The sequence below is a fragment of the Magnolia sinica genome, chromosome 18 (genome assembly GCF_029962835.1).
Source record: "Magnolia sinica isolate HGM2019 chromosome 18, MsV1, whole genome shotgun sequence".
Taxonomy (NCBI): Eukaryota; Viridiplantae; Streptophyta; class Magnoliopsida; order Magnoliales; family Magnoliaceae; genus Magnolia; species Magnolia sinica.
In genome coordinates this window covers 8,152,159-8,171,328 of record NC_080590.1, presented here as the reverse complement: position 1 = coordinate 8,171,328, position 19,170 = coordinate 8,152,159, and the positions used below count along the sequence as shown (strand labels likewise).

The 19,170-nt window shown below is 40.4% G+C and overlaps 1 protein-coding gene across 1 annotated transcript in view; it reads right to left on the bottom strand.

Moving 5' to 3' along the window:
- LOC131233756 (magnesium transporter MRS2-2-like) overlaps positions 1-19,170 on the bottom strand; it is a 43,710-nt gene that overhangs the window by 10,391 nt on the left and 14,149 nt on the right. The window contains exons 3-4 of the mRNA XM_058230544.1: positions 15,140-15,293; positions 14,856-14,977 (exon numbers count right to left, since the gene is read on the bottom strand). Coding sequence (XP_058086527.1) covers positions 14,856-14,977; positions 15,140-15,293 — 276 coding nt within the window. The remainder of the gene's footprint in view (positions 1-14,855; positions 14,978-15,139; positions 15,294-19,170) is intronic.

Below are 19,170 nucleotides of genomic sequence, written 5' to 3'. Positions count from 1 at the left end.
CACTTAGCGTGCCTGGGGCTTAATTTCTTCTAAGAGTTCAAGTATCTCAAGGCCTCGTGATCTGAGAACAAGACGAATTCTTGCAATAACAGGTAATGACGCCAATGGCATAGTAATTGCACTACCGCGTAGAATTTCTTGTCATAGGTGAAATATCTTTGTTTCGCCTCATTCAGTTTCTCACTAAAAAAGGCGACAGGGTACCCTTCCTGGCTAAGTACTCCTCCTATACTGACTCCTAATGCGTCACATGCGACTTCAAAAGCTTTTGAAAAATCTGTAAGTCGCGTGACTGGAGCTTCGGTCATCATGACCTTTATCTCCTTGAAGGCCTTCGAAGCGGCCTTTGTCAATTGAAACTCTCCCTTTTTTATGCAGTCCGTGATGGGAGCCATAATGGAACTGAAGTCTCGAATGAACTGCCTATAAAAGGTGGCTAAGCCGTGAAAGCTGCGCACCTCATGAATATTGCGGGGTTCAGGCCAATTGACGATGGCCTTGACCTTCTCGGGATCTGCCGATACCCCCTCAGCTGACACAATAAAACTTAAGAAGATCACACTACTAAACAAGAATGTGCACTTCTTTAGGTTGGCGTACAACTTCTCGGCCCTAAGGATCCTACAAACCTGCCTCAAATGGTTGAGGTGTTGCTCCTTAGTTATGTTATTAATTAAGATATCATCAAAGTATACGACTAGGAACTTCCCCATGAAGGGCCTCAACACTTGGGTCATCACACGCATGAAAGTGCTTGGGGCATTAGTTAACCCAAAAAGCATGACTAGCCACTCATATAGCCCATCCTTCATCTTGAAAGCCGTCTTCCACTCATCACCAAGGCGTATACGGATTTGGTGATACCCACTTTTGAGGTCAATTTTTGAGAAGATAGTAGTATTGGCCATCATATCTAATATGTCATCAAGACGCGGTATGGGAAACCGATACTTGACTGTGATTTTTTTGATGGCCCCACTATCAACACACATCCTCCATGTGTCATCCTTCTTAGGTGTAAGAAGGGCGGGCACGGCACACGGACTCATTCTCTCTTGAATGAAACCCTTCTCTAGGAGTTCATCAATCTGCCTCTTCAACTCAACATGCTCCTTTAGGTTTATTCTGTAATGCGGGAGGTTTGGTAGAGTCGCCCCAGGCATTAAATCAATGGCATGTTGTATATCCCCCATAGGGGGAAGCTCATTCGGTAGATCATCAAGAAAGACATCACATATTCGGTATATCCTGACCAACTGCCTGAGATTGGGCATCTTCCCCGGTGATGGGGTTTGCCCCAAAGGAGGCTTCTATTTGGTCAAGGCGTTTATCTATATGTTGTTCCAAGTGCTTACTCAAGGACTCAACCTGCTGGGCTAACTTGGTCACTGTTTCTTACAGTTGCACCATGTTTAGTGTGGGGTGCAAACCGAAACCACAACCCGTACGTGTGGGCATACACTGACTTGCTCAACCTAAGGACCTGCTACGACAACTATATGCATCTAAAAAACTAAATGACCCTATGGGACTCTATATGAAGGAGACTACACACCGTTACTAAAATTCAGCAACATATATCAGGGACTACGGTCTTCTAGCAGCTATATATGATGGACTGAATGCATGAAGGACTCAAATAAAGTAAACCCTAAATATGTGATGAATTCCCCTACAAGAACCCTAGGCTCTAATACCAAATTTGATACAGGACATGAAATTCAAATATGATGTGCAAGATTTCAGGCTTAAGATCACATAGTCATAAACAATTACACAAATTCCACATCCCACACAAAAGTCCAAATATTCAATCAAGGGGAATCTATGTGGGTCCAGGCCTACACACGTTAGGGCTGGATCAATAAAAATTAAGAACCAAACAATACTCAAAGGGAAATAGAAATCATCCACACATGCATAACAATCAATCCCTAATCCAAGGAATTCACCAATTTCAAATCAAGGAACCCTAGGATGAGAAAAGAGATAGAAATTGGAGATTTAGGGCAATCTAGGGTTAGGGTTTATAAAATTAGGGATGAAGAGAGGAAAACGAGAGAAAAACTTGTCCCAGTCCCTACGTGCAGATGGTGCCCCGAGGCTGACGCATGTGCGCAGGTGGGCTGGCCGCACGTGCGATGAAGGCCAGCCTTCCCAAATCAGCTTCTTGGCACTGGTCGGCTAGGCTTGGGCTGCAAAACCTCCAAATCTTACATCGATCCGAGCTACGGTCTGGGCGTGGTGCTCTGTCAAAGTTTCAACCCTCCTGCAGGGCCAAAATTTGAAAACTGGCTATAAAGGGATGAACATCTGCAAAACAAACGGATTTGGCGTGAATATAGTTGTGGGAATGATGAAATAAGATGGAAGGGCGGATGGGGATAAACGTGGCTTTGCACCACGGTAGTTAACCCTTCGAAAAGGGAGGGCTTCACACCCACTTTAATCTCGGCCATTCGAAAAGGGAGGGCTTCGCACTTACTTTAATTTTTCCATAACTCAGAAACTCAGCGAGCAGAAAAACCACGCAGGAATTTTTATTTAACTTCAATTAATCAAAAGAACTATAAGGGATGCCTATTTATAGGGAAAACCCTATACCCCTAAACTCGCGCCATGTGGGCAACCTATTACTTAGCGATGAAGTAAACTAAAATAAAAACCAAACAAGGAAATCTAAAGCGTCCATGATGTTCTAAATAATAACAATAAGCAAAACCTAAAATATGAAATCAATCCGACTAGTGGGTCACGATCATGAGATCCCATAATGGGCTTTTCTTGACTATCGAGCCCACTCTTTTGAATCCAAACTTCGTCTTCTAGCTAGGAGGCCCTCCCTGGAAGTCGTCATCGAGCCAGGTCGACGATGGGGCCCTCCTTCTACGTACATAAGTGCGTAGGGGGGATGGTGTGCATGCGCGTGTGGGCGTCGTGCAGGCATGCGTGCGCACAATGTCCTCATCAACTGCTCTCAAATAAGATCATACAACAAGTAGCCCCACTCTAGTATCAACTACAAATAGAGAAACCTAATAGATTCCTCTTTAGAATGACTACCAGCCTCTGAAATTGCTTCAGAGTGCACATGGGAAAAAGAAATCTATAAAATCAATCGCCTCGATCAGGTTGGCAATCCTCCACAATGCAACAACCAGATTTGGCCCACCCAATCTTATTTCTTAAGTTGATAGGATATTTTGTTGGAAGTATGAGCCCTTGAAATCCAACTCGATTTTATTGTTGATTAGAACATGGTCATAAGAGATCTTTTATGATGAAGGGAACTCAATCATTAGTAACCTTTTTGCTTGAGGGCCTCCTTGGTTTGAGGGATTTGGGGCAAGGATTTGTGAAATCCATGGATTTCAAATTCTCCGGTTTTCTTTTTTCATCAACAAATTATCAAATTCGTGGATTTCCCAAATCCGTAACTTGGGGCAAATCTAAATCCAAAAAAATAATAATAATAAATAAATAAACAAATACAAGCGACTTTGCAAATCCACAAAATATGAGACTTGCTTAAAAGCAATAAATGCTATTTCATTGCATTAAATGTTCTTGCATTGCCACATATCCCACCAAATCCAAATCCAATGCAAATCCATGAATTTGACAAGTTCATGGATTTATTGAAGTCACATATCCATGACCTCAAACGGTGCCTTACATTCTTCTTTTATGAGAGGATAAAATCATGCATGAAAACATTACGTTTATGGATGTAGCTGATCCTTTGGATCAATTCATGGTTGGCTCCATGGTGAAAGAGTAGGTGACACATTGGTTGGGTTTTGGTCATGGGAGAGTTCGTTTCATGCGGTTCTTAAGTATCCTAAATTCCATAACCACTCTAGGATTTGACCATCCAAATCTTGTTTGAGGTTATCCAATGTGTTTCTGTGAACCGGTGATGAACAGGGATGGCTTAGTCTCCACTCTCCACCATCAGGTCATTTGTCACATTGTTATTTAGGGCCCTTCACAGGAGTATGGATATCCATATTTGTAGTAAGAATCGCACCATCTCCCAATTGATAGGCCACCATGCTTGGATTGGCTTCCTCATATGCTAGCTTAGACTTATCCTTTGACTTGATAAGCAAGAGGTGATCTTATTCTTGATATGATGAATTTGACACATCTAGCGATGCCACAATATGTGGTTGACAACAGATATGATTGGGTACATGTATAGAGGTTAATGAACCTCGTGTGATCTAATAATGGATCCGTCGTCACCGCGAACTTATAATTAGTGGCTTAGATCATGGTTGTCGAGATTAGATCAGGCTCATATTTGTGGGCCCACACTTCCAGATGTTTTGAGATGGTTTCCCTTATTAAGTTGGATCATTTATTTCAACCGTTGGTTTTGTTTTATCATGCTCGATGGACAATCAATGGTCGTGATCTATTAGTGGTATATACTTCATTTGGTATGGATTAGGACAAGATGTTGGAGGGATATGAACAATTTGGGTACATGGATGAATGTGGTGTGTGCAGTATGCACTTATGATGAAATGGGGCATACCGAAATGCACGGGTGGCGACTACCATACATATTGTCCAACACCATAACCCCAACCCCTCTCTATATGATCAGCCCAGACAAAAAACGATATGATACTGTGTTACGCATCGGTATCGGGTCCGAATTGGCCTTTATTGGATAGAATTTTTTAGCAAAAAAAAAAAAAAATGAGATATCCAGGAATCTATCTTTTTTTTTAATCATGTATTCAATGGTGTATCGGACCATTCTTTGGTAAGAATGTTCTATGTGAGTGAGGTTGACCTATTGTAGACTATATATATATATATATATATAGTTGATATATGTCATAAATTAGTATCATATATTGCTAATACTATAATTTATCTATCAACTATTAGACTATGAAATTATTCAAATCAAAATATTAAATGTGTATAACACATATAAGTATGGGTATGGCGCTGTTGTAAAACACATATAAATATTTAATTTATATCTTTAGTAAAAGTGTTGAAGATTAAGTCCAAATGTTTTACCCTATCAATACCAAAAGGATTGTCAAACTTGTTCAACACCATCATCATCGTCTGCATTGTTATATTGTCCATATCCATACTAAGAATATTGAGCGTAGCCAAATATGTAGGTATGCTCGTGACCAATTGGCAGTTGTACCGGTGGTGGCTGCGGATAATCCTCATATCGACCATATGGTATGATGCCATTGGGTTTGGCCATGGAGACTGTAAGATCTGACAGGTGGCATACTCGTAGGCTCCATTATGTCCCGATAGTCGTCATCATCATCATAATAGGCATGTTTCCTCTTACTGCTACCACTCCCATCCAATGTTGTCAAATGCAATCACATATGCGCGCACACGATCGCAAATTCGCATATTATGGAAGAAATCGCATATGCCATCATGGCATATGCAACCATGCCAAGTATGCCATGGCATACTTTTATATGCGATCGCATATGCAAGTATGCGATCGCATAATGGCCCAATGGTCAGAAATATGACCGTTGAGACTTTATTTTATTTTATTTTTTATTTTTTTATTTGCAATTTCAGCCACTTTTGCCTATAAATAGGCACTCAAATCCCCCTCATTTTCACTATTCTCCACTCTAGAGCTTACGATCTCTCTCTCTCTCTCTCTCTCTCTCTCTCTCTCTCTCTCTTACTCCTCTTTCTCTCTTACTCTAATCTCTCTACAAGACTACATTAAGTTATAACTTGTAACTTGTAAGTTGTTTCAAGTTATCAAGTTATCCATTTATCAATAAAATTTCTATGTTTGAAGTTTTTAATAATTAATTCTCTCTTAATGTAGTTTGTTGATTGTTTTGTTAAAATTTATGTAAATAAACGATTACATGATCACACAATTGCATACAAGGCCCCAGATCATATAGTCACCAATCACCATATTTGTGACCATTGGACACTTTATTTTTATTTTTTCATTTTTGCTACTTTTTGCCTATGAAAAGGCACTCCTATAACTGAAGAAGATGAAGTATATATTGAAGGAAATCACGATGATGATGACAATGGTGATGGTGATGGTGATGATGTGCCACAATGGATTAGGGATCAATGTGTATGGTATTAGTATTTCTTTAGTATAGCATTCACTAAGTTGTACTTTGTAACTCGTATTTTTATTTTTACCGTTACTCTGTTAGTTTGTACATTTATAAATCAAGTAACTCATCATGTTATCAATAAAAAATTTATGTTAGTGTTTGTAACAAGTTATTATTTGTTCGTGTAGCTTGTTGATTGCTATATAACATATAGATGGTCTAATAGTCATTTAAATGTAATATAATAATGTAGTAATTAGGTAATTACAAAAATTATAATGAAATAGTTTTAAAAAATCCGATCACTTATAGTAATTACACAGTATTTTCTTAATTTTTATGATTTTTTTTTTCTATTTCCCATTTTTTGCATTTCTTTTTATTTTTTCAAAAAACAAAAACAAAAAATCAATGGGCACGCTTATGCGATTGCATAAGCGATCAAGCCCACCTGGTGGCTCAAGATCGCTTATGCCATTTGATAACATTGCTTCACTTGTGAAAAATCAAGTCATTTGTACTACAAGTCTACACTCTACATAGGTGATATATGTAATGCATTTCAAAATAGAAAACCGAATTTTAAATAGTGATTAAACTACTACATTAATAGCATCAACTTGCCGATTAAAGTCTATGACGCAGGACAGCCCTAATTATGATGCATGCTCATGGAGATAATTAAACAGCGGAAATAAAAGGAATAAATGATCTAAAATTCTAACAGTAATCATCATAACTGAGAAAATCATAAAGGAAACATGCAATGGAGCAGGCCATCACTACAACCATGGAGTATGGAATTCAATTACTACTTAGGTTGGATCCGGCGAGGGATGAGACCTCCCGATCTTGCATGGTCACACCCAATCGATCAATGAAGATCACTAGTCCGAAGAACCAAGAAGTTTCTCGGATTAGGGATTTGAGAATTTGGGGATTTAGGGTTTAGATCGGTTCTCAAGATTTTAATCGAAGAAAAATTAGCCAAAACTGAAAAATAGAAGGAAGAAAGTTATTACCTTGAGGAAGTTGGAGGGGCACAAGAAGAAATTAGAAGAAGAAGATCAAGGGGAGAGAAGAAGCACCATTAGAGAGAAGAGAGAAAGGAGGCAACCAAAGGGTTTGCTTTTCATTAATCAATAGTTAAAATTCGTGTTTAGGGCTTTAGCCCACTTAAATAAGCAAATAAAGACATAAAATTACTAAAATACCCCTAGAATAAGCAAATAAAGACATAAAATTACTAAAAGACCCTTAACTAAGTCAAAAACACGTAAATAACATAAGTATGGGAAAGTTTGGGCGCTCGGTCTTCTTTCTTTAAAAGCCTTGACGGCGGCTTTAGACCACACGAACTCTCCCTTTTTCATGCACTCGGTAATGGGAGCCATGATCGTGCTAAAACCCCTAATGAACCGACGATAAAAAGTTGCTAGGCCGTGAAAACTTCGCACCTCATGAATGTTCCTTGGTTCTGGCCACTCAAATATGGCCCTGACTTTTTCAGGGTCTGCGCGCATCCCTTCAGATGACACTATAAATCCTAAGAACACAACTTGATTAGACATGAATGCACATTTCTTAAGATTAGCGTACAACTTTTCCTTCCTAAGGACACTACAGACCTTCTTTAAATGTTCAAGGTGTGATTCCTTAGTGGTACAATAAATAAGAATATCGTCAAAGTACACCACTAGGAATTTTTCCATGAACGGCCTCAAAGTTTGTGTCATCACCCGCATGAAAGTACTGGGTGCGTTAGTCAAGCCGAAGGGCATGACCAACCACTCATACAGCCCATCTTTTGTCTTAAACGCCGTCTTCCGCTCATCTCCTCGGCGTATACGAATTTGGTGATATCCACTCTTGAGGTCTATCTTAGAGAATATAGTGGACCTGGCCATCATGTCAAGCATATCATCAAGTCTAGGTATAGGGAACCTATACTTGACAGTAATTTTGTTTATGGCACGGCTGTCCACACACATGCGCTACGTGCCGTCTTTCTTTGGTGTCAACAATGCAGGCACGGCACACGGGCTCATACTCTCTTGGATGAAACCCTTTTGCAGAAGCTCATCAACTTGCTTCTTCAACTCTGCATGCGCTGCAGGGTTCATCCTGTAGTGAGGAAGGTTCGGTAGAGTAGACCCTGGGACAAGATCAATGGCATGCTGTATGTCCCTCATAGATGGCAACTCATTTGGTAAGTCTTTAGGAAATACATCACTGTATTCCTTTAGGACCGAGGTCACCTCACAGGGCAACTCTGATGGAACCTCAGGTGTAATTTCTCTAGCCACAAGGGCATACACCATAGAATCCTCCTTAGCCTCTTTTTCAAACTCTCTTGCGCTGATTATATGTAAAGACTTAGGTTTGGATTTCCCCATTTCTCTAGGCTCACTTGACTTCTCATCCTTCTTCTTCCCTAGTGTATTCTCAGGTGGCATGGGATTAAGTTTGATCTTTTTACCATTATACATAAAAGTACACGCATTCGAACGGCCAAAGATCGTGACATCATTATCGAATAGCCACGGTCTACCTAGGATAACATGTCCCACATCCATAGGTAAAACATCACACCACAGGGACTCTTTGTATGACCCAAACTCGATGGGGACTAGACATTGCTGGGTGACAGGTAGGGATGTCTTGTCAACCCAAGAAACTTTATACGGGTCTGGATGAGGTGTGGATTTCGGTTTTAAGCGATCTAAGGTGCTAGTGGAAATCACATTCTGACAACTTCCACTGTCCACTATCACCTTACAATTCTTTTCACCACACTTGGCAATAGTGTAGAAGATAGTGCTTCGACGCCAGTCAACACTACTTCTAGACTGAGCTAACACACGCCTGACTACTGCAAGCGTTGCTTTATCCACTTCTTCATCAGTAAGTCCTCCTTCAGGGTGATACTCTTCAACTTCATAATCACCCTGGTCATCTCCACCCTCGTGGGACTCGCCTATAACTAAGGCTCTCCCACGGCTCTTCGTAGGACACTGATTAGACATGTGGCCAAGGTTGCCACACTCATAGCACCTCACTTGGCTCATGTTACTAGGACCGGCACCAAGAACCCCTTTGCCCTTGTCCTCCCTAGGCCTAGGCGGAATGGTCGCCTGTGCCCTAGGTTGACTACCAATATTAGGTCTAGTTCCTTGGGAACTAGATCTAGCACTGGAGTCTCGGGACTTAAAACGACGAACGACAGGAGCCTTCAGATATTGCTCTAACTCCTGCACGACTTGATATGCTTCATCTAAGTCCGTTAAGGGCCGAGTAATAAGCTCGCGCTGAAGATCCGCACAAAGGCCCGTCTTGAAACGCGAGAGCGTTACTAGAGGGTCTTCTCGGATATCACATCGCATCACATACTCTTCAAATTTAGCGATGTAGTCAGCGGCAGGCATTGACCCTTGGTGTAAGGATTGCCATTGGTCAAGGAGCTTCTGACGGTATGAGAGAGGAAGATACTTCTCCTTCAACTTCTCTTTCATCTCATACCAATGTGTGATAGGGGCTCTACCAACTCTCTCTATCCTACGCTCGGTGTTGGTCCAGAAGAGCTTAGCTTGACTCACAAGCTTCATCTTAGCAAACCGCATTTGACCGTTTTCCGACATGCCATACCACTCAAAGTAGTGGTCCATGTCAGCAACCCAGTCAAGGAACGCCTTGGGATCCAAGCGCCCATCAAAACTCGGGGCCTCAACTCTCACACTCTTCATCACACGCTCATCTGGATCATAATGGTCTTGATGACCACATGTGGCTCGTGCCTCTCGCACTACACCACGACCGTTACCACGATCTCTATTCTCACTACCACCACGTGTGGCAGCACGTTCTTCAATGATTCCTTCCACTTGGGAGTGCGCATCTTCCCCTACAACGGGGTTTTCCTTTTGGGACGCCTCTAGTTGCTCCACCTTAATCATGGTAGTGGTAATTTGGTTCTCAAGGCGGGCAAACTCACGCCTTTGACCCGCTTCTAGGGCGGTTATCTTTTGTATCAATTGAGCAAGTTGCTCAAATAACTGCTCGTTATTCATGGTAGGTTGAAGTCCGAAACCTCTACCTCTTCTCGTGGGCATACAATGAAGACTTGAACCAAACTCTACCTAACTAGACTACTAGGTGTTATGACTTTCAAGATGAATGCGATGAATGCAAAACTACTATGAACTGACACAATTAGGTTGAAACAGGAAACAACTCAAATCTGAAAATTTTCCAGATTAGGAACTTTCTAAAATTGAAAACTTTCTAAACCTGGAACTTTCCTAAGTTAAACCTAAAAATCGAAACCCTAATTTGATAACTCGATCTAGACAAAAACCATGCAAGCCTTGGCTCTGATACCAAATTTGACGCAGGACAACCCTAATTATGATGCATGCTCATGGAGATAATTAAACAGCGGAAATAAAAGGAATAAATGATCTAAAATTCTAACAGTAATCATCATAACTGAGAAAATCATAAAGGAACATGCAATGGAGCGGGCCATCACTACAACCATGGAGTATGGAATTCAATTACTACTTGGTTGGATCCGGCGAGGGATGAGACCTCCCGATCTTGCATGGTCACACCCAATCGATCAATGAAGATCACTAGTCCGAAGAACCAAGAAGTTTCTCGGATTAGGGATTTGAGAATTTGGGGATTTAGGGTTTAGATCGGTTCTCAAGATTTTGATCGAAGAAGAATTAGCCAAAACTGAAAAATAGAAGGAAGAAAGTTATTACCTTGAGGAAGTTGGAGGGGCACAAGAAGAAATTAGAAGAAGAAGATCAAGGGGAGAGAAGAAGCACCATTAGAGAGAAGAGAGGAAGGAGGCAACCAAAGGGTTTGCTTTTCATTAATCAATAGTTAAAATTCGTGTTTAGGGCTTTAGCCCACTTAAATAAGCAAATAAAGACATAAAATTACTAAAATACCCCTAGAATAAGCAAATAAAGACATAAAATTACTAAAAGACCCCTAACTAAGTCAAAAACACGCAAATAACATAAGTATGGGAAAGTTTGGGCGCTCGGTCTTCTTTCTCCAATCTTCCTTCACATGTGTCTTCCCTAAGTGGGGTCTTCTATATGTCCAATCACATGTGAAAGGTCTTCAGCTCCTCAATAGTCGCCTATCCACAAGGACGGCACTTGTGGTTGGCGCTTTCTTCGTTGGTACACCTTGAATGCACTTGTGTCCGCATCAGTCTAGCTTAAACATCTTAATAACATTTTTCAAACCAATAGTAACTTCCTTGTCCTCTTCAAATGTAGGTGCATGTCAGAATAGAGGGTTTAAGAAGTAGCCGATAACCATTACAAAGAGCATATCAATTTTTATCCTTATACGTCTAACAAAAGCAACCCATAAGTCATAATTGTAACTATGAACTAAAAAAATAGCTAAATAGTTGTAACTTTTTTTACATGTTGTGTAACGACATGGTAAAATTGTTTATTCCAATGCTTATCTATTAGCTTCCACTAATCCGTGTAGTGTTTATAATCACGTTGAATAGACAACATTGTTTTATTTGTAGCCTCATAAAGAAAGCCCATCGTCGGCCCATCGCCACTTTCCACAAGTCGAAGAACCTTAATCAAGGGTCCTATTGCTTTCATAATCTTTATGACTTTCTTCCAATACTTGTTGTCTCTTACAATCGCACACACTCCCACGACCGTGCCACTCATCTTGTTTCCTTACTTAGAGCTTAACCATTGCCGATATGCAATCATCTTGCTAAGTGCCCCTATATAAACTCTCCATGGCTACAAAATTTGTAACAAATCTAGTGGCCCCTAGCCCTAACAATTCTCACCCGCTATGAACTTCAAGGGGGCAATTATCCAATTGTGATTGTGATTGTAAATGTATATCACAATCAACCTTGCATTCTCAACCAACTTTGACACACTCTTCTCCATAGGTAACTTTCCCGTTGCCTTATACAATGCCTCATTATCAATGATAATCCACACCACATTACTCTCTCCAACTTCATCCACCATTCTATCCATCAAGCTAAATATATATCTAGCAGTCTTCACATCCTCAAATGCATCAATGGCTCTAATGAACATTATACCCAGGTAAGAGTAAACCATGACTTTTATAATGCTTACTATAGTTGGGCCAGTCAAACCATTGTACATGATTGTGCATCCTTTACTCACCCATATTCTTCTAAATGATTGTACACAAGTCCACACTTGATTGTACACTTCATTTAAATACTTTGTGCCAATGTCATAAGAAATGGGTGCTTTATCCTAGGTCTTGCATTTGCTGCTGCATCCACAATTACCTGAAAACACAGGGAATCATCAACATATCGAGGGATGCTATAATGTAAAAATAACTTTGTTGTTGCCTTTTCAAGATTATCTATAATCTTCTTTGACCATATTTGCTTTAATTTCTTTTGCTTGCTAGTGGCCTCCCTAAATATCATCTCATCACCAAAAATTGCATGTGGCTCGCTCTCATCCTCATCAACAATATGAATATCGGGCCAAGAGAGTTGTGGCTCTTACCGTCGTGTGCTAAAGGCATGATGTTAACCCCTCCAACTGCACTATTGTCCCCTAAATCACAAACCGAACCAGTCCTAACAAACATTTAACGTCGTTGCTCACCCTCATGAGCAGTTAGTACACTTTCCCCCCTTGCCGTTGTAACTCCCTGAGTCTTCCTTGACTCAATATCCTCATCAACACCTTGCCCTGCTCAACATACATCAAGGGTGGCTTATTTTCTCCTTCTCCCCCATCGCCTTTTTATCTTTAATTTATTTTAAGTTTCGTTCCATCTACTCCCTTACTTAGAGTGTGTTTGATTTTCCAAACCTTTGGTAAATACACTGCAAATGGGTAATAATTATTTCACTGGGTAATTACGGTATTGTTATCGATGCTTGATTTGACACTTACTTTTTTAAGCTCTAAAACCGAGGACACTGCCAAATATATGTGGGGCCCACCATGATGTCTGTGTCTTATCCACACCGTCCATCTGTTATGCCAGCTGAATTTAGAACTTGACCAAAAAAATGAGGCTGATACAAAGCTCAACTGGACCACACCACAAGATTTAGGGAATCGAACATCTACTGTTAAAAATGTATCGGTGACACTGTTTCCTTTAGTGTGGGCCACTTGAGTGTTGGATCAGGCTCGTTTTTTGGCTCATGAATCAAAATGTTACGCTAAAACTGACGATCAGCGCGTATATATCATATATATCATGGTGGGGCGAGAAATTAACCAGTCTCTTTGACTCAGTTTTCAAAACAGAAATGCAAGTGCATTTTCGAACAGGTGGAGTAATAATTACTAATTCCCAAGGCATTTACATGCGATTTGGAAAATCAAACAGGCCCTTAGGGACACTAGGACACCCAAAAAATTGACCCTTTAGATGGGCCAAGTCTTGTTTTAATCAAGTTATGCCCTCGCTCACGCTTTTATTGCAGTACTTGTACATTATTTGTTACCTACTCGATCGTATTCTTACCCCGTACTTCCACCCTACATATTCATTTTTTATTCTAAGCCATTCTCTCAACGTCAAGTCATCAACTACCAACTGCTACGCCCAAGCAACAACCCAAATCTCCAATAGACAACGGTCCAACACAAGTTACCCAAACCAAATCTCCAAATGGAAACAGCAATATCACTGGATTTGGATTGGGACAGATTGGGGTGAATTGTCTTTGCAGCATCAGGTTGATGTAAACAGTAAAAGTGAAAGTGTTGTCTTTACAACTAAAAGGGTAGGTAGGGTTTGAGGTCAGAGTGATGTTGCTGGCTATTAGAATTGAGAATGCTTGTAAGTGGATGGTTAGATGCCATCCCAGAGATTGTTTCCAACTCTTCTGTAGATTCTTCCTCAACATGAGAAAGAGGGAGGGAGGGAAGTCAGAAAGCGATTGGAAGAGAGTTTTCCTTCACCCCCATAACTATAGAGCAAGAGCAATGTTGGAAATAAATAAAAAATTTAAAAAAAAAAAAAAAAGGAAGCAAAAGTTAATCATGTGGACTGGCCACTGAGTGACTTCCCAATGTAGTAGGCTTATTTTCCTTCTGAATGGCAGCTGAAAATAATTGCTATTAAATTCAAGTGGATTGAGTGGGGGATTGTGGGTATCTGTGTACTGTATCCAGCTTAGTTTTGGCTTATGTGAACAAGCAAGATGCTGTATCCAGCTTAGTTTTGGCTTGTGAACAAGCAAGACAATCATCTATGACACAGGTATGGCACGTGTCAAAATCAGAAATGGATTCTGAGTCTCTAACATGATGGCTTTCAAAAAGTCAGATTTGCTGACACACCCATACAAATATATAAAATAATAAATATAATACTTTATAGTATATTGTAGTTATTTATATGTAAAATCCAAATAAATGACAACAACAATGAGGAGAAAACCCAAAAAAAATCTTTACTTCTAAATATGTATCACAAATAACAAATAACAATAACTAAACATAAAAAAGCAGTTCTATATTCGAGTTGTGTCCAAAGAGTGTTGGACACGTGGACATGGACACATTTTGACAGGGGAAACTTTAAGAAAAAGTGTTGTGCCCTTGTTACCTAGGGCATAACCCAAGGGCTTATAACATAAGCATCAACCAACGGGCAAATTCATTTGTTGACTAAATTTAAAAAATCGTAGATTGGAAAATGTATGATGCAAAAGAAAATAATTCCACTTACCTTGGAGGTCAGCTCATCTAAAGCTGGATAAGCAGCAGTCACCAGCTCTGTGGTACGTGCATCAAAGAAACTACAAATGGCTTCTAAAGCTACTTCCAGAGCCCGGAATTCAAATGGGGACTCTGCAATGGATGACACCGCACCATCAGAGCACTTAAAAATAAAAAATAAGAGCAAGCAAGGATTCCGTTTCCAACAAAACAGAAATCACTTCAAACGTCAGAATGCAAAAGAGAAGTAAACCACCAAATAACACCCAAATACCATCCTCAACGATCACATACCATCTTCTTCACCAGCTTCAACGTCATTTTGTCCGCTTGAGTGTTCCCTCCCATCCCCTTGAACTTGGCTGGCAGAATTTACAGGCAGTAAACGCCTGCGAAATTCCTCAACAATCGGAATCACATTATCTTCCATTGGATCTCGAAGCAAAACCTACTCCCCAAAAACCATGAATAAATAATAGATAAGAACCAAAACCAACTTAAAGCTGTAGAGTCAAATTACAACACCAATAATTTCAACATGATTCACATACTCCGAATCACTATATACTAAAATAAGATTTTTATTTTTACTTCCCTTCCTCTTTTTGTCCAATAAAAGCTGCAGACTCAAATTTCCAACCCGAAGAAAATGACGGAGAGTCAAATTATTACTTGGAAATTTGAGTCGGCAGTCTCCATGCTTGATTCTTATAATACAATTATAAAACTCATAATTTTTTCCAATAATATCAACTTAAAATACTCAATTCTAAACAACTTCGAGAAAAGTACTCAATTCTAGATACCTCTGTACGTTGAATTACCTAAATTTCTTTTTTCAAGAAAGAAAAAGGTTTAAGATATCGAATAGGTTTCACAAACATAAACTCCTTTTGAACAGAGATTACAGACAAGTAAAATGCACGTGCCTTGCACGTGTGGAATCTTAATATAATGGTAGGGTTTTGATAAGGTATGGTTCCTTATAGCACTAATTGAAAGACTCGATTAGGCGAAAAGTGGTTTGATAATCAAAGGGAAGGGGTATAAGGTTACCATTTTTATGTATACGGCATATCTAGAGCATGTAACATAAATGAACAATTCGGATCCAACGTGTGTGTGCATATAAATATCTGGTCCACCTCGGTAGGATATGAATTGTGATGGTCGTGAGGAAAAATATTTTGAATAGAATGCGTAGTTTTATTATTTCCCACCTGAATTTGTTCCACAAAATCCTCATGGTGTAAAGGTGGGTGATTATGTGGATTTCTCTTACTAACCATCTATGTGCATGCCATAGATAAGTGGGCCCTAGATCCAGTAGGCATATCCTATAGCTCTACGTGGGGGAAATGAAGGTGCATTGTGTCAAACTCCATTTTTAGTAATTGTGTATAGATGCACAGATAGCAATATGGAAGAGGTTTTCTAAGAGGGTCTATGGAATTCGCAAACCTCTTTTAATGGTACACCATGGAACATTTGTGAGAGAACAAAATTTTCAATTAGGTCGGCTGTTGTTTAGATCTTCTCGCCAACAAACCAGGCCAGGCAAAAAGAAAAAAACATTTCTTTACTTTGTATGGCTCACTCGCTGAGTGACATGGTGAGTTTTGAGGCGAAACATCTAAAGTTTCTTTTAATCAGATTGAAAGGTCTGATCTTTCACACACGTTTCATATTTACACATGTCCATGTGTGTACAAAAAAAAGGGATTTTTTAACTCCAATGCTGCCTGGAAACGTATTGTAGCAAGGGGTTTGGGGCTCACCATTCTTGTGCTTTAGTACGCTCGCTTCATACAAGTGGGGCTCATGCTTCTTCTTTTTTCATTAAGGGCAGGCGGAGGCCCTAGTTCAATTCAAAGAAACATCAAGAAAATTTACGTTCCAGGAAAATAATTCTGGGCAAACCTATTATGGTTACCTGAAAAGCAAGAGAAAAAAAAAAAAAAACTAACTACAAAAATAAGAAAGGGGCAAAAAACTAACGCTCCCTAATTGCACCGAGCCCAACCTTGTTAAGGAAGAGGAGCCCTTTGGCCTAAGGAGAGAGCTCAGCAAACCTAGAGAAAGAAGAAAAGGACTAGCCGTCGCTACCTAATCGGCCAAAGCATCAGCCGGATAGTTAGCTTCCTTGAATATATGCACAAATCAAACCTAACCCATAAGCTTGAGATTCTCTATGCTGTTGAGCCTGTAGCTCCATTTCCAACCTAGAAGGATACCCCCATTCAGAATGTTAACTACCAGCAGAAAATCTTATTCTACCACCACCTTGGATAAACCCCTGAGAAAACAAAAGGATAAAACGTCATGGATGGCACGAAGTTCTGCACTAGTATTAGAGTCATCACCATATCCGACCAAGAACGCAAAGATAAAATCACCTCTATCACCCCTACAGACTCCGCCACTGTTTAATTTACCTGGGTTTACTCTAGAGGAGCCGTCTACATTGACCTTCACCCATTTTGAAGGCAGCTTAGCCCACGAAACCACCAAAGGCTGATGGGCGAGACTCCCGGTGACTGCCGAACCCCCAAGGCATCCTAACGTTGCTCAAACAATAACCACCCTGTTAGGCTTATTGATATATTCAATCCACCAATTTACTTTAGATAACAGTGCAAAAATCGAGACAGGTTTGTCGTCAAAGATCGCTACATTTCTGGATTTCCAAAGCTCCCAGAAGATTATAAAAGGGGCCAGCTTCTGGGCTACGGACTTCCTCACACCAGTTGTGGGCGAACTCCACCACTGAGCTAACCTCGCCTCCATTGACATCGCCGTCATAACATTGATACCATAGAAAGCCCCTACATGCTCCCAAACATCCTGCGTGTAACACCCAGGCCAATCAGAGCTCTGTCATGAGGCGTCCACTAACGGATTACCGTAGGACCGCACTAGATGATCGCACGTGCGGGGCCCACCACTAATAAACTAGAACAAATGAAGCCGCTAACTAGAACAAGTTTTAACATGTTCGGGTCAAGCGCAGGCCATAAAGTCGGTTTGTCCAATAATACTTGGAGACAGTCTATACGGGTCATGCAACGCCCAAAAAGGGGGCCAAAAAAATCCAAAACCATGGGAAGTTGTGGACCTCACTGGGCTTGTGGTCCATCGCAGACGATGGACTCAAACGATGCCTTGAAATGGACAATTTGCACCATCCAGGCAGCACTTGTGAGATCCAACTCTCCAAGTCAATAGCCTAAAAATCTGAAATTTAAAGTAATTAGCCTCGCCACTTAGGACAACAATTTACAATATTCCAACTGTTAAATTTCATTCAAACTCGCACTATAGATCAAAGATATTTTCTTGCCCTTGCCCATCGAATCAGACCCTTGATCGAAAGACAGTGACTATTGATAGCAAATCGAATCCCTTCGATCAATTTCTGCATCCGTTTGCCACCAAATTTTGAACAACCCCTCATCAGATCATGGGACACCTATCCCATGGCACGGATGGGCCAAGGGGCCACTGGGACAATTCCAAAGACCGTAGATAAGCCCCACAAGGTCATATGTAAAAAGAGTTATCACCCCAGGGCCATTAGAGCAAAAATACAAGTTATATAAACCTTAAACCCTCTCTCCCTCACTCCCATACAAAACTTCCAGCAAAAGAGAGAGAGAGAGAGAGAGAGAGAGAGAGAGAGAGTGTGTGTGTGTGTGTGTGTGTAGAGAGTGGAAGGGGAGCTGGACCTTGAGAGATCTCCCTCTCCTACCACAACCACTCGCCAGAAATCGCGGCTCCACCACCATAGAAGTGGGTTGTCACTGATTGGAAGGTAATCATCCAAATTATCCTTGAATTTTAGTATGCTCGTCCACTTGCATGTGTCCTAATATGTAAATTCAATTGGCACAGGACCTCGACGCATCTTTTCTTGGACCCAACACCGTTAGAGCAAACCCACAGTCCTTCAACATATCCTAGGTTCGGACCATTACCCATGGGTGGCCGTTTATCAAACCTAGGATGAATTTTAGTGATTGTGCTTGTTAATTTGCTTTGCATGGAATATAATTGTAGAATTAAAGTTTGGTCTTGGATAATTTCTAAATAGGGAAGAAATGTTAGTCCCCAACCACCCCAATGTTTGCATTGTCTGATTTTTTCTGTCAATTATGAAATGTTAAGCATGATATCTCCAAAATTTTGAATTCGATAAGAAGAATCCTGCTGCATGTCCTCCATATGCGTGAATTGTGTAGATTAACTGTTAAGATCATCTCATGCATGTCTAATTTTCTCTGAAATCAGTCTTTGTACTCAATTCTCCTATGATTTTAAGAGACTTA